The sequence below is a fragment of the Pagrus major genome, chromosome 10 (genome assembly GCF_040436345.1).
Source record: "Pagrus major chromosome 10, Pma_NU_1.0".
Lineage (NCBI taxonomy): Eukaryota > Metazoa > Chordata > Actinopteri > Spariformes > Sparidae > Pagrus > Pagrus major.
In genome coordinates, this window is record NC_133224.1 from 24,258,747 (window position 1) to 24,272,888 (window position 14,142).

Genomic DNA, 14,142 nt, shown 5'->3' on the forward strand with positions numbered 1-14,142 from the left:
CTAATAGAAATCACTCATATCTATGAGATGGCTTATAAATGACTGATTGTGAACAAATAGGGCCTCGACACATAAAGTTAACACATGCAGACACACAAAAAACCTCCCTCTAAGTTACCCATCCATCCATGTCATAATGAAGATTGAAACATACATCTGTATCCTCAGAGGAGGTAAATGGATCATGGGCCTTTATAGAAAACATGAACTCTTCAGCTTCCTGCTACATACAACAGGATTAGTTCTGGCCTGCAAGTCCTGCACATACACATGTGTAAACTGCAAAGTAGTCATGCCTTGCCACTTAACATTTCCTCAAATCAGTTCATCTAAGGCTTCGGAACAAAGAACTGCAGCCCTTGGCATATAATTGGGACGTGCTCTCATGTTTGAGCTCCTTGTGAGTCTTTTCCACTCATAAAAACCACATCAGTCCAGATACATGCCGTGTCTAAAAACAATTTGAAGGTTGACTCAGAGTTCACTAGCCTGTGAGTCCCTTAAACACAAGTCTGGGAAAGTGAATTTGAGAATTGTCTGTCACCACACACTAGTGTGTGTCTTATTAGACGGAAGTGCTGAGCATTTTCTTCTCCATTATTGGATTAGTTAAGCAATATCTACCTTGTGCAGGTGCCAGGAGGCTTTTTTGGGAAATCTGGCTCAAAGGAAGCTCATGGGGAAAAAACCTAATCTTATTTAGACTGGACAACATATGTGCCAGACAGCACTGGGATGTATCAATGAGATAAATACAGGCTTTAGATTCTCTGAGGGTATTTAGGGGAAACTGAGACGTCTCAATTCGTCATTTCTTCCTTTTGCTCAGCAATGATGCACATGTGCTTTTATACTCATTGCTTGTCAAACTTGCTGGCTTCTAAATGAATGGCTGCCACTTAGTGATACTTTACACCCTTAATGTTAAGGGTCATCCCTTGAATCTTAACTATTCCAAGTATTCTACCCAAGGCAGTGCTAAGACATCCCATGTGCTGACAACACTGTCCAAGCATGTGTGCAGTAGGGATCAACCGATTATCCACCTGGCCAATTATTGGATCCAATATTCAGCATTCTTCAGTTATTAGGATCAGTCTGGGGGTTATGTCAGATTGCAGATTAAATAAATTAACTTAAAAATGCCTGCCCATCATCAGAAAAACAACAGTATAGGTGTGAAAGCAGCTTATTATGACGCATATTTACTTTTCTCAATAGGCAGCGACCTCTAGTGGCTGTAGTTATTATTACGGCAGCAAAACAGAAAGACAAGCGAAGTAGTAAAAAGAGCAACAAGACTGTAGGAGGTTGGGGATGGATGGTTGGGTCGAACAAGTACAGGACTTTTCACCCAGGGTGAAAGTGAAAGTCAGTGAGTTATTTTAAAATATTAACGTAGTTAAGTTACGTCACGTACATTATGTAACTGAAGTTGCGTATGTAACGTAGCTACGTTGGTAACTGAAGTTACATAAATAAGAGGTTTTTTAGGTCAAACCACCATTTTCTCCTAAACCTAGCCAGGTAGTTTTCTAGCCTAAACAAAACTGCAAGTGTACAACAAAGTTCTTGTACCTCTGACAAAGGGTCATGTTTTTTTCAGAATGGTGATGTATGTCGTTTTGGGAGTCACTGGTAATCAATCTATTCAGTCATTTAGGTAGCTCTAAGCTCTGACGTGGCTGCCGTTTCATGTCTGTAGTCACTACTCTGTGGTCAGAAAAGTGTACTTAAGTATAGTATCTGAGTAAACCTCTGTATAAAATCAGTATCATCATTGGAAACTACGTTAAGAGTACAAAGAATATGACAATTCTATTAGAACAAGTAAATTGAAAAAATATCATCAAATGTCTGTGTTTTTCAGTGAAAATAAGCTATTTATATTAAAATGCCCTTGTCCCATGGTCAAAAACGTGTGTGGGGACAAGTTTCACCTCTGCAAAAGTTTATGGGCAGAATGATGGATGCGGTGTTGAGTAAAGCAACTCTGTCTGAGTCCAAGTTTGAGATAGTTTAACCAAGCTGCAGGTCGCTGATAAAGCAAAGGGGGGGCGCACATTTAGGCCTTGTCAATCATTAGGTGCTAGATTGTAAAAGTACACCTTTTTACCACAGCGTAAAGTGTAACTCGTAAGTAGAGCAAGGAAATGAGCAACGACGTGGGTGAAAGTGGTGAAACGTTAGAGAGAGGGAAGGAGGAAAATAGAACAGATGCCGTCATAGAATTGGCACAAAATGGAATTGCTGTCTGCCTTTGTTAATCAAGAGCTCTTACGTTTGGTTGAGTAATTTTGTTTGTGTGAAAACAAAAGCATAATTAACAGTTCCCTCTCCCATGCCAAAGGGAAAAAAAATAATTGAATACGTCAGTTGAACGGGAGCCGAACAGAACATTTTGTTGAAGAGGATTCAGGTCGTCTGAACGGATGTATTAACTAAGCTTGCAACAATTTTTTTGAGAACTGTAAACAAATTAAAATGGATAGTGTTTCAGTGTTAATGTGTTCGGAATCAACAATCTCGTTTTGGGAAAAGTTTATGACCAAATGTCTGCACAAGAGATTCTTGGTAAAATATTTATCCGTGTGTGTCAAGGTTGGACTTTTTTTTGTGTGTATGGAAATCTTTTCTTTGTTAATTACCTTTTCCTAGTTTATAAAACACCAAGTCCTAATTCAATCTAGGACAGCTAATGCATTAGCAAGCCATGAAACAAGCCAATTCCAAATGATGTCCTTGTGAGCAGCAAGAGTGCTGTATGATTAACATGATTAGCACCCTAACCCTGCTAAATTCTCCTATCTTCTTTCTCACTTCTTTTGGATTTTTGAGCGTGGAAAGAGCTTTAATCAGTGTCCCTCAACTTCAAATTATATGCTATGAAGTGGTGGGGGAAAAATGGCTTTGGCTCTGGCTGCTGAGAAAAATAAGCACTGCTGTCACACTCCACGGGTAATGTTTTGTGGCTCGGCTTTTTGTGCTGGCTGAAATCTTATCTTGGAAGGAGTAGAGAGAATCAGATTGATTTCCAAAACTGGACAAAAGTAATCTTTAGGGCAGAGGACAAAAGGAGCGTAAAATGTAAGAGTGTCATACTTGAAGACATCTGCCCCAAATTCCCACACTTCCATAATCCAGCGTCTTTGGCGAGCAGGGATTCCCAAACAACAATACATCTTGACACACACTTTTCTCCACTACGCTGCCACAGCAAGTGACCTGTGACAGCCTCTTTGAGGAGATTGTATCCACTCAAATACGTCCAACAAATATATCTTATTATGGCCCGCAGGGATTTTCCCTGAAGAATAACCTCAGCCCACAGGGTGAAAAGTCTTGTTCCGCTTGGGAAGAAAAGGGTCGGACTGAATCCAATCCTTGTGCAGCAACCACAGAACTAAAGCCAGAATGTGACCGGAAAGGTTTATGTTTTTATGGCTTCACTTGGAAAGTCCAGTGCAACAAAGGCTTATTTTCTTCTCAAAATTCCTTTGCACTCATTGGATCATTTTTGAGCCAAATGTGATTTCAGTGACATAAAACAGTACCCACATCTCACATAATTAGACTTAATCAGATTTTCACTCAATTTTCTGAACATTTTATTGCTTTTGAGTAGCTCCATAATAAAGAACGTCATTCATCTTACAAAACTGCATTGCATTTTGATGTCGTAGTCTACCATTTAACTGTCAATCATAATCAGAAATTAAATAATAAACCTACTTCAGTTAAAGCTGAAGACCTACAAGCAGAAGAACACGAAACATTAGTAGGCCCAGAGCCCAATTTATTGTTTTGGTTGTGTGATTTTAATTTGTCTATTAGGGGTGCCACAAATCTCCAAAGCCCAGATTGGATTCGAGTTTAGATTTTAAGGTCATAATTTTGATTTGATCCTTTTCAGCATTGACGGCTATGCCCCTGTTAGACTATCGTATCTAGGTTTGTAAAGACCAACAGATCATTGTCTTTGTGCCCTAACAACTATCATTTACATCTTCAAATTATTTTTTAAAAAATAGGGGTATTTGACAGCTTGGTGACTTTTTACAGGTAAAGGCAAGTTCAATAATACTCACCGAAGTTAAAGAGTCTAGAGTTGAACAAAAACACAACCCATCAGGGATTCAACAAATAACAAAAACATTTTGCCAGAGTAAACCCTCTTTCCAAAAAGCAATTCTAAAAATAAACCCAACACCTCGACATTACCTCCGGCACTAGTCAGTTGATCATCTTCTTGTACACAGGCTAAGTGTCTGGAAGTGCAGCTTCAGGCTACCAGTAAGCTAGTTGTGTTGTTGTTTTGGGATTTTTAAGCATTATTATGCTACTATATTATCATTTTATAAGGGATATAATATGATGTTAAAAATAAAAAAATATAATTTGTCACAATAACACAGTAGGTATTCTGTATGGGACAAGAAGTAGAGAGGAACATGCTTTTGATTTGCTGTCAATATTTGAAAAAGATATTCAACTCAAGCGGACATCCTGGCTTTAGTTTCACTATCCGGTTCCACTATCTGTCTAATGAATCCCACTCCATAAATCTAACTGCATTAGTTCGGTAATACCTTGTAAAAATGACCTCAGACTGAGCACACTTAGACTGAGCACTCAGTGTAGCACTAACTGAGCAAACATGTAAACAGTAACCGATCACATTTGAACGGTACCCTTATCTGTTGAGACTCAATTAGGCTCACTTAATTAGAGCCCAAACAAGGAGGATATTACGTGAGTTTGTCACGCAAGCCATTACACCACAGCAGGTGAGAAGTTTACTTTGAACAGCAGGGGTGAGCATGTGTGTGTGTATTAGTACCAACTGTAGTATGACGACAAATTGTGCTGAATTTATGCTGCACTCAAGCAACATTTTAGAAACTGAAATTGCTGCTGTTGTCATACGAGGCAAATGTGATTTCACTTGTGCTCGTATTTTGTACGAGTGATCAATAGATATAATCTGCTAATGGGTTGAGTTTATGTCCAGTGGCCTTATGTCTTCAGCAAAAATCTGCTAACTGAGGTACTTTTTGAGCCAATGTCCTTTTTATACCCCTCCCATACTTGGCACCACACACTCATATGGCCTGATAGCCTGGCAGTGGCTAATGTGTGCAAATTGTCATTGGGAGTCTTTTTATATCAAGCACCAGTGCTCAGCACTTCTCTAGAAGGTGACTTCAGCATTTCCCTCCCTTCCATCTCATTTAGTGTGTAGATCCATTGTTGAATATACAGTATGGGTCTGTAAAGCAGAAACTGTCCTTGTCTTAGACTGTCCTTGAGATTGCAGTTCTCAGCGAGATAGATTAAGGAAGCGGAGGAAATCTGTAAAAACCTTTTTTCCTTTATTTCATCTTTCAGCTTTGACTTATATATATTGTACAAGGTAGCCTGGCCATGTTTGTTCAAGGCACACAGCACATTGTATACTAACAGACATTAAAAAACAAATGCATTGCAAGCAAACTTTTCCAATTTCCACTCTTTACAGGATGCAGCTCAGAGTTAAAGTGGTAATAAAGCAGCTCCTGGCTGATAATTTATGTAACCACAAGTCGAAAACCAACCCCTTGACTGTTAGCGGAACTGCAAACATGGCACATGGGAAAAACTGCTAGCCGCTTGGCCCCTGGTTGATTAATTATTTCATTCTTTACCTTTAACACATTGTCAATAGCCCAACTTCTACAAAAAAAAAAACAACCTACAACACACATGTGGTGGCTCAAATTAAATAGTGATTAATCTGATTTCATTCTGGTCTCTTGGCCTTGTAAGGAAAACGCTGCAGCAGCTCTGTTGACATGAGTTGTTAATCACAGCACAAGCTAGCAAATGTGTTCAATTTCCCTCCCTTTATTTATTATCACAATGGCAATTCTTTTTGTGAAGTAAATGAGCTCAGGGTCACAGCTTGAGAATGTCAAAGTACTTGTTTATTATTCTTTTATTTGTGTCTTAATCTCAAGTTCTGTGCAAGAAAAGTTTTAAAGATACCTCACGGTTGATGTCATGACTTTGTGGTTATTCTAGATGAGCACGAGTGCACAAAGCAGCTGTAAAATACATTTCTGGGTTGAGCAAGAATGCATTCAAATGGCCAGAAACCTTTGTAACAGATCATTAATTTTAAACGAGCTGCCTGGAGTCAGATCAGCTGCCTGCACTGGAGTTACAGACGAGCATCATGTAACACGCATTCTATAGGAGGAGGAAGATGTTTTTGGTTTTTGACCCAGTCTCATTTTTAAGGACTTTTCACAATTTTGGTGAGTCATACTGTAATTAATCAGTAGTGCAAACATAAAAAAATGACTGTTTTTGAAAAGCTATCATGTTGACCGAGGCTACACTATTTATAATTTAAAATGAATGTTGTCCCATACCCTCTTCTTTTCTCTTTGGGACATTGCATATTGCAGCATGAGAACAATTCTGAATTCTCAAAGGACGGCTAAATTATGATCTCTTGATCACTTTGTTTTAGAATACATTGCAATTTCACAGGAGTTGCTTTTTAGTTTGCATGGATTGTCACATCCAATTACTATATTCAACACGCATCCATGCTCCTAGGCTTGCTCCTGGCTATTGTGTTTGATCAGGTATACTTGCGACTCACTATAGAATCGACTAATTGTCTGTTCGACCTTGAACAGGCTGAAGGGAGCTTGGACAGGAACTACCTTGTACAATTAATTCCTTTCCCCCTCCTCCCTGTCTTTCTCTTTTGAACGTTCACCTTTGAAAGTGAAGTTTCTCACATTAGACTATTCCTTCATTCATTGATGGTTGTTAACAAGATGCTTTTAGAAAAGATAAGTTGTCACCGCCAACCATTTTTTTTACTGTTACTTGTGCTCCAACTTACGTGTGGTCTTCAAGCTGTGTGTTCCTGTTAGAGAAGGCACTTTGTTACAAAATTTTAAATAGAGTGACATATTATGTGAGTGAATATCTGAGCACAGTGTATGTTTTTATTGTAAATGCAAAAAAACAGGGAAATGTTCATGTCAATGATGATCCCTGTATACACTTTATTGCATATTTGCACCTTCTTATAAATCTAATCTCTCACTTTTTTACCACGTTGATATTGTTGTAAATCAGAAAGCTCATTAAGTTTTTGAAGCCTTTCACGGTAACATCTAAAATTTGTAGAATACACTGTATGTAGCCATGCCATCAAAACTTGGGTGCCACAGAGCTTATTTTCCGCAAGAATCCAAAATCCAATTGAAAAATCCCATAGGCTTTTCATTGAGGGAAGATGGGCAATGCTAAATTCTAGATTAGATTAAAATGTCACCCCTGCAACATGCTATGAAGGAAAATTTGGCTTAACTTTCCCACTGTAACTATGATGTAAAGTAAATATGGCCACTGTGCGACTGTGGAGAATCGACAAAATGGTTATCGTTTTAATGAGCACCACATCAATTTTGTGCAAACAAGTGAACCCAGTGCCAGACACCTACAAACTTTTAACGAGTAAAGCCAGAGCATCTCTCAATTACGTTAATGGATACTGTAACGGATGAAGATAACATATCTTTTAACTCATGTCTAGGGCTTACAGTGATGAACTACATAAGGATGCATGGGTCATGATGTCCTGCATAACTAACAGTGGGCAACTGCCAAGAAAATGACCAGTGTTAAAAGCACGCATTATATAGGATTGTAATTCATTAAACCAATTTAAGAGACTAAAGAGAATGTTGCTGCTGCATGATTGGTTGTTTTTAAACATGCAATATCCTTCATCACTGTCAAAACACATGTTAGTTCAGGCAGGGACACAGAGTTATATCGGAAAGTTTTGCAGTTCAGTCTGAAGTCACTCATTTGTAATACAGTCGCTTTCTGAGAAGATTTATCCATCGAGGTGGTTTCTCATGCCAGATACCCAAAAGCATTGTTGGAAGGCGGCCATGATTGTCGTTTGGCTGTGTGCAGGCTATGGCATCTCAAAGCTGTTTGCAGACTGATGTCTCCTCATGAAAATTTAATGAAGAAAGTGTTTCCAAAAAGGTGCCGTTTACGAGAGCAACGGAAGACACTAATTAGCCATATCACAGCAGGGAAAGGAAAACTTAAAGGTGCACATAAACCTCATTGGCATTCCGAATGAGCAGGTTTTGTTTTGCAGATTAACACTTCGCTCACATTGGCAGAGACGCAAACATTTTGCATATGGAGATCACATGGTGTGTATGGAATATTCCACTCTGCGCCCTCTCAAAGATCATCACTCGCTACAAGCCAAAAATACTTGCTGTTCAGAGCGGCAAGCTTCAGACAAAGCGGCTCTAGGCTTTGATTTTCTTTGTTTTGCTAAAAGAACATGTTTGGAGCAAGGAGCAATGTAAGTTATCTTCTCTCACATCACAAACTGCAGCAAGATGTAGCCCGCCCTTGTTCTGTCGGTAGGTTGACACACAGGCAGGAACAAGGCAGCTTATATAACAAAGCAAAGCCACCTGCCAGCATCAAAGAACTTCAAAGCTCAACGTCACCTTAGTACATGTTTTGCCATTGTCACTATGGTTTCTCTCTTTCCATCATTAAAAAAAATAGGAGTACTTTTTTGGGGGTGGGGAATTTTGGGAAACTCGCTGATTGACTGAGAGAAGATCGATACCACTCTTATGTCTGCACGCAAAACATGAAGCTACAGCCAGGAGACAGCTAGCTTAGTATAAAGACTGGAAACAGGGAGAAACAGCTAGCCTGGCTCTGTCCAAAGGTAGCCAAGTCCACCTACCAGCACCTCAAAAGCTCACTAATTATCATGTTACCTCTCCTTTGCATAATCTGTACAAAAACTCCAGGAGTCACTGCGTATTACAAAGTATTCCCTTTCGTAAACCACAAAAAGTTGTTGTCACGTTTAGGTTTTTCTCCCTGGCTTGCAGACTGCAAGATGTGACCGGATGCAGTAGGACATCTTGGTATTTTTGGCATTAGTGGCAAGTATTGGGACATACTAAATAGTATGGTAGTATGAGGATTGGAACACAGTTTTGGTTAAGCAAGAAAGTGGATATGTTTATATCCTAAAATACTCATGAACTACTCCTTTAATTACCTGAAGATGCCTAATCCATCCCGTTGTCTGTTTTCAATTTTTGTTCATTTTTTGTGTCCTTGTCAATACCACATATGGACAGGTAAAACAGTTTTAAATGTCATCGCTTTAATGCTTTATTAACTGAGTTAATATTGGAACATAAATTTCTCCTCTCGTACTGTCCCTTCGCTGCTATACATCCCCTTCAATCTTTCCTTTATCTTTCACTCGTTCTGTTGCTCTACAGTCTTATGACGATGATTTCCAATGGCATCCCCTCCTCACTAGCTCTGCACAGGTTATGAGGAGGACCACTGATTTTCTGAATCTGACCATCTGCTACAATGTCTCTCCTCTATCTCCAGAGGACCAGCTGCCCGCTGGTTTCCCCACCATAGACATGGGCCCACAGTTGAAAGTGGTGGAGCGAACGCGCACTGCCACCATGCTTTGTGCTGCCAGTGGCAACCCCGACCCTGACATCTCCTGGTTCAAAGACTTCCTCCCTGTCAACACCACCAACAACAACGGACGCATTAAACAGCTCAGATCAGGTAGGTTTCCTCTGCTGAAAACTTAATGACAAAACAGGGAGCCTTCTTTCTTGTTATCCTCTATCTGATCTGCTCCCCCCTTTGTCTCCTCTGTTCTTTCATCCTCTTCTTCCTCCCATAATTTAACTTCTCATTTGGCTTTTTTCATTTTGTAGGTAATGGCATTGTTTCTACTATTTCCTGTCCTCTACTCTCTGTATGCCCCGGTGTGTGTTGTCTGTATGTGTGTGTCTCCCTTTGTCTTCCAGTGTTGTCATGGGCTGTTGGGATTGTTCCCCCCTCTATGTTTGCTGGCTTCTGCCCTAACTTCTGCCCTCATTGCTCACTGCTGTGACTTTTTACAATGAATTCCTTTGCTGTTTTTGTGTTGATTTCCTTTCCACTGCATTGGTGCAGTATTTTTTTGGATCCATTCTCTTCATTTCTTATGTCTCTTTTTGTTTAACAATTAATATTCAACATTCGGCTTCATTCAGAACCTACTAAGGACTGCAACTAATTCTAAAATAGGAAAACGAGCTGAAAAGCCAATTAATGCATCTTGTGCATTTGTGGAAATTTGACTAATCGAGAGAGGGATCCTTAAACATCCTCTAAATAAATATTTGCTTTGTAAAAGAGCATTCTTTAGGTTACAGAAAAACATCTAATCAGCCACAGTAGTGCGTAAAACTTCATAAGGCTTTTCCCCTTACCCCTTGATTCTGTAAATTTACAGCCCCTGCTTTAATGTGTAGATGCTTTGTTTTTATTTGCCTGTGACATATCTTAATATACCCATTCACCTGAATATACTAACTTTAATTTCAATATCTCAATCCAAAGAGATTATTCTGTTTTCGAAAAATTGTCACATAAATCATAGCTTGCAGCTTTATGTGCCAGCTAACGACAACACATTAGCACAGCTACTTGTAAATTTTAAGTCTTGTATGTTTGACCACCTGTCTTCACAGATTTCACAGCTGTCCTTTGTTAAATCGTCTTGTTAACCTTACTTCCTTGCTTACTTGTTTTCAACAGAACTGTGTAGAATTAACCCTCATTTCTAATGTGCGACTTTGATTCACGTAGAGTTCTTAAAGCCTTAACCAAACCTTGTTAACTAAACTTACCTAAAGAATATAATCATATTCTTATGCTGTCTTTCTTCTCTCTATATTTTTAAATCTACAGAATCCTTTGGTAAGTGCTTAGCTCTAAAGCGCACATCACCCCCCCACTAATTTCCATGTTTCCAACAACTATTAAAATGCATGGCATGCATTTTACTAACAGATAGTGTCAGGGCTACTACTAGAGACACACACACTATTCCCTCACCCCAAGGTGTTCAAGTATCCTATCACTGCCAGCTATAGTATCACCTTTATCTGGAGATTATAATCACCAAATCATAGCTTAGCATTGTCATATACTGACCTGGGTAATGACCTGTCCTCACATGTTTGTTACTCACTCACTGACCCACCACTTACTCACTTATTCAATTCTTTTAACACCAACTCAGGAGGTATGGAAAAGTCAAGGGTTTTAGGGAGGTGACCAGCTCAGATCAAGCAAAGAGATCTCAGGATTTTTTTGAACATGTCTGTTCTAAATCTCACATACAAAGTCCTCAAAGTCTTTCCCTTCAGTAGATGGTCTTCAGAAGCCATTGCCACTTCCAAAATGGCACCTCCCCGTGGCACCAATGTACAAGTTCTTCTCTCTGACCTATGATTTTTCTATGATGAATCCTGTCTTTCTCTGCCAGTAGAGTACAGAAAAAGTTCTTATTCTCTCTCTCTGTCCTTTCTCTTTCCTCTAGTACCTTTATTTACGTACCCTGTTAAATCTAATTTGATTCTTCTTCCAAAGCCCCCAGCCTCTATCTACTCGTACTAATGCTTCTTCTTTCTAATCTTATTTGCATTCATATTATCCACCCAGGTGGTACACCAATAAGAGGTAAGAGTGCTGAACTGACGTTCACAGAATGAAAATAATACAAATTCATTCTTGCTGTCAACCCATCCATTCACTCGAATCACCTCCATTTTTGTCCTGTTTACCAAGACCAAATCCCATTACGTTCATATGGACCTTCCTTCTTATTTGTCCTGTTACGTTGACTAAATTTGTATTCCATCTTTTTGTCTATGCTTTATTTACTCCTTTGTATTTCTCGTTTCAAGAGCCTGTTTAGCTCAGTTGTGATATGCTTGCCCTGGCTCAAATAAGCATATCCAATGACAATTATTTTTTTAAACTATATTTTTTCCGTTCATTTTTGTTTTCTTTTTGGCCATAGCGAATCATGTGTCCCTCTTTTTGTCCAACTAAAACAACCAAGCATTTTTCCCCCTTAGCTGTTCTTGTTCAGCACTAAAAATATGCACAGATGCTGTGGAATCACGCAGGCATGCTGAAGACAACATTGCCTCTCCTCTGCTTTTTTCTCCCAAAGAATTCTTTCTATCTTTGCAAACTATTTTTTCCATTTCTTCTATTTGCTTTCCTCTCCTGTACCTCTACAAAAAAGCCCAAACAACCACTTTTTTGATAAAGTTTCTACGGTGCTTTTTTTCTCTTTCACCTATTTTTCTTACTTTTCTTGGGTTTGGAGACTATTTTACTTTTTGACTTTTTTTCTTCAGGGTTTGGGGAAGGCAAACAGTAGAGTCTGGCGAGGACCTGATTGGCTCATTTTTGCCGTGTGACATGAAGCTGGAGAGTTGTTGATGCATAAAAGCCATTTTTCCCTTGGTCATGTGACACCACACTGCTGATCCCATTGGTGGATTTTTATGGGTGTCTTTTGTAGCTTTCACAAGCTAAAGCAGTGGTTGGTTACCTTCTTGTCGGCTCAAGCCGATATTTTGAATTTTGTCTTCTAATACAATTGCATTTTATTTTTCAGCTAAGGGTTGTCAGAAGGTTGTAAGTTGTGCCGACATACATTTCTTGCCAAGATTTGCATGTCAAAACTTTTGTTACAGAGGGTTGTATGTTGGTTTTGCCTTACATAATACTTTAATTAACATTTTTCCACATACTATGAGCAGCATTTTTCAATTTTTTGTACGGGCTGCATTTTTTGAAAGTTACTTCACCTAGATGAAGTCCCAAATTATTCTGTTAGGTGAATGTTACACTCGATCTGTGATTGAATATGCTAAAATTCATACCTAAATTTCTTTCTTTCAATTGTCCTCCCTTGTTATGCTGCTTTCTTATACTGTAAACCTCTTTTGTTTGATCCATGTTTCCCTGAAGCAGTATCACTCATCCCCATATTGACCAGTCCAGTGACATGTTGTATATTGAAGGGCTTGCCCCATTCTTCAAAATGAAATAATGGCATTTTTTTGACATTGGCGCTAGGATGAGTGTCTTTTTAGACCCTTATAAGTAATCAGGCTTTTTCTCTAAATAAGTCATCAACAAAGTAAATTTAGACCAAAGCTATATCTTAGGTGTTTATCTTTTCTTTTGGAAATTGGTTGACAATTTATTTTATTTTCCCCTGTTGTGACTTTAGGCCTGTTAAGAGGAACAATATACCTGTATTGCAATGTCTTGCATGATTGCCATTTGCAGCTATCCCTCACCTATAGTAGGATAACACAGCCTCCATTTTACCTCAGCCAGTGGATCAGGCTGTGATAATGATGGGGGATAAACTTTAAAAGATAGCGTTTATAGTAACGAGAATGTAGTATTTCATCCATGCAGTTTATTGGATATTGTTTAATTACAACTTTCCTCAAACTGTCCAACTACTGAAGCTTAAAAGGACAAAGCAAAACTAGAAACGAAGGTGGCTGATGTTGGCCTCAAGCCTTGAGGTCAAGCAAGTTCATTTCTTTTGATTTTTGCTTGAGAACTTGTTGTGATCAACAACATTTTAACCAAACATACTCTGGTACCCCCGTTTGCTATTCCCAACCAGGAGCCCTCCAGATAGAGCAGAGCGAAGAGTCCGACCAGGGGAAGTATGAATGTGTGGCGACCAACAACGATGGAACCCGCTACTCTGCCCCAGCAAATCTATATGTCAGAGGTAGGAAGCACGTGTTAAAAGCACTGGCATGCTTCTGTCAAACATTATATTAACGTTCTCTTTAAATTCATGAGGAATCTATAAATCAGCCAATAAAGTCTGCAGGGGCCATATCCTGTTAGGCTGTTGTAAGTATGCATTGTTTTTGGTTGTATGGTTCTTTTTCTTTTCTTTTTTGCACTTGACTTACCTGCATTGATTTGAACCTACAGTATCTGATCTGTTATGTGTTTCTAGTCCTTTATGTTGATTTTCCTGAGTCTAACCAATGACTGGGTTGCTTGCTGTGTTTATCTACTAATTGCCTTTCAAACCTGACTGCCAGAGGTAGTCATCAGTCCCCACTCTTTCCCTAGCAGTGAACAGATCCTTTCTGGCCTTTTTCTTCTTCCAATTGATGAACATTGGAAGGACACCTTTAATCTCATTAAAAATCAAAACAT

At 39.1% G+C, this 14,142-nt stretch overlaps 1 protein-coding gene and 1 long non-coding RNA gene across 5 annotated transcripts in view; one reads left to right on the forward strand and one right to left on the reverse strand.

The window, feature by feature from the left end:
• LOC141003644 (receptor-type tyrosine-protein phosphatase delta-like) overlaps window positions 1-14,142 on the forward strand; it is a 132,697-nt gene that overhangs the window by 72,567 nt on the left and 45,988 nt on the right. For all 4 annotated transcript variants that reach the window (XM_073475051.1, XM_073475052.1, XM_073475053.1 and 1 more), the window contains exons 5-6: window positions 9,466-9,654; window positions 13,589-13,699. In XM_073475051.1, the coding sequence (XP_073331152.1) occupies window positions 9,466-9,654; window positions 13,589-13,699 (300 nt within the window). The remainder of the gene's footprint in view (window positions 1-9,465; window positions 9,655-13,588; window positions 13,700-14,142) is intronic.
• Window positions 1-14,142, reverse strand: part of LOC141003645 (uncharacterized) — a 106,491-nt gene that overhangs the window by 59,602 nt on the left and 32,747 nt on the right. The window lies entirely within an intron of this gene.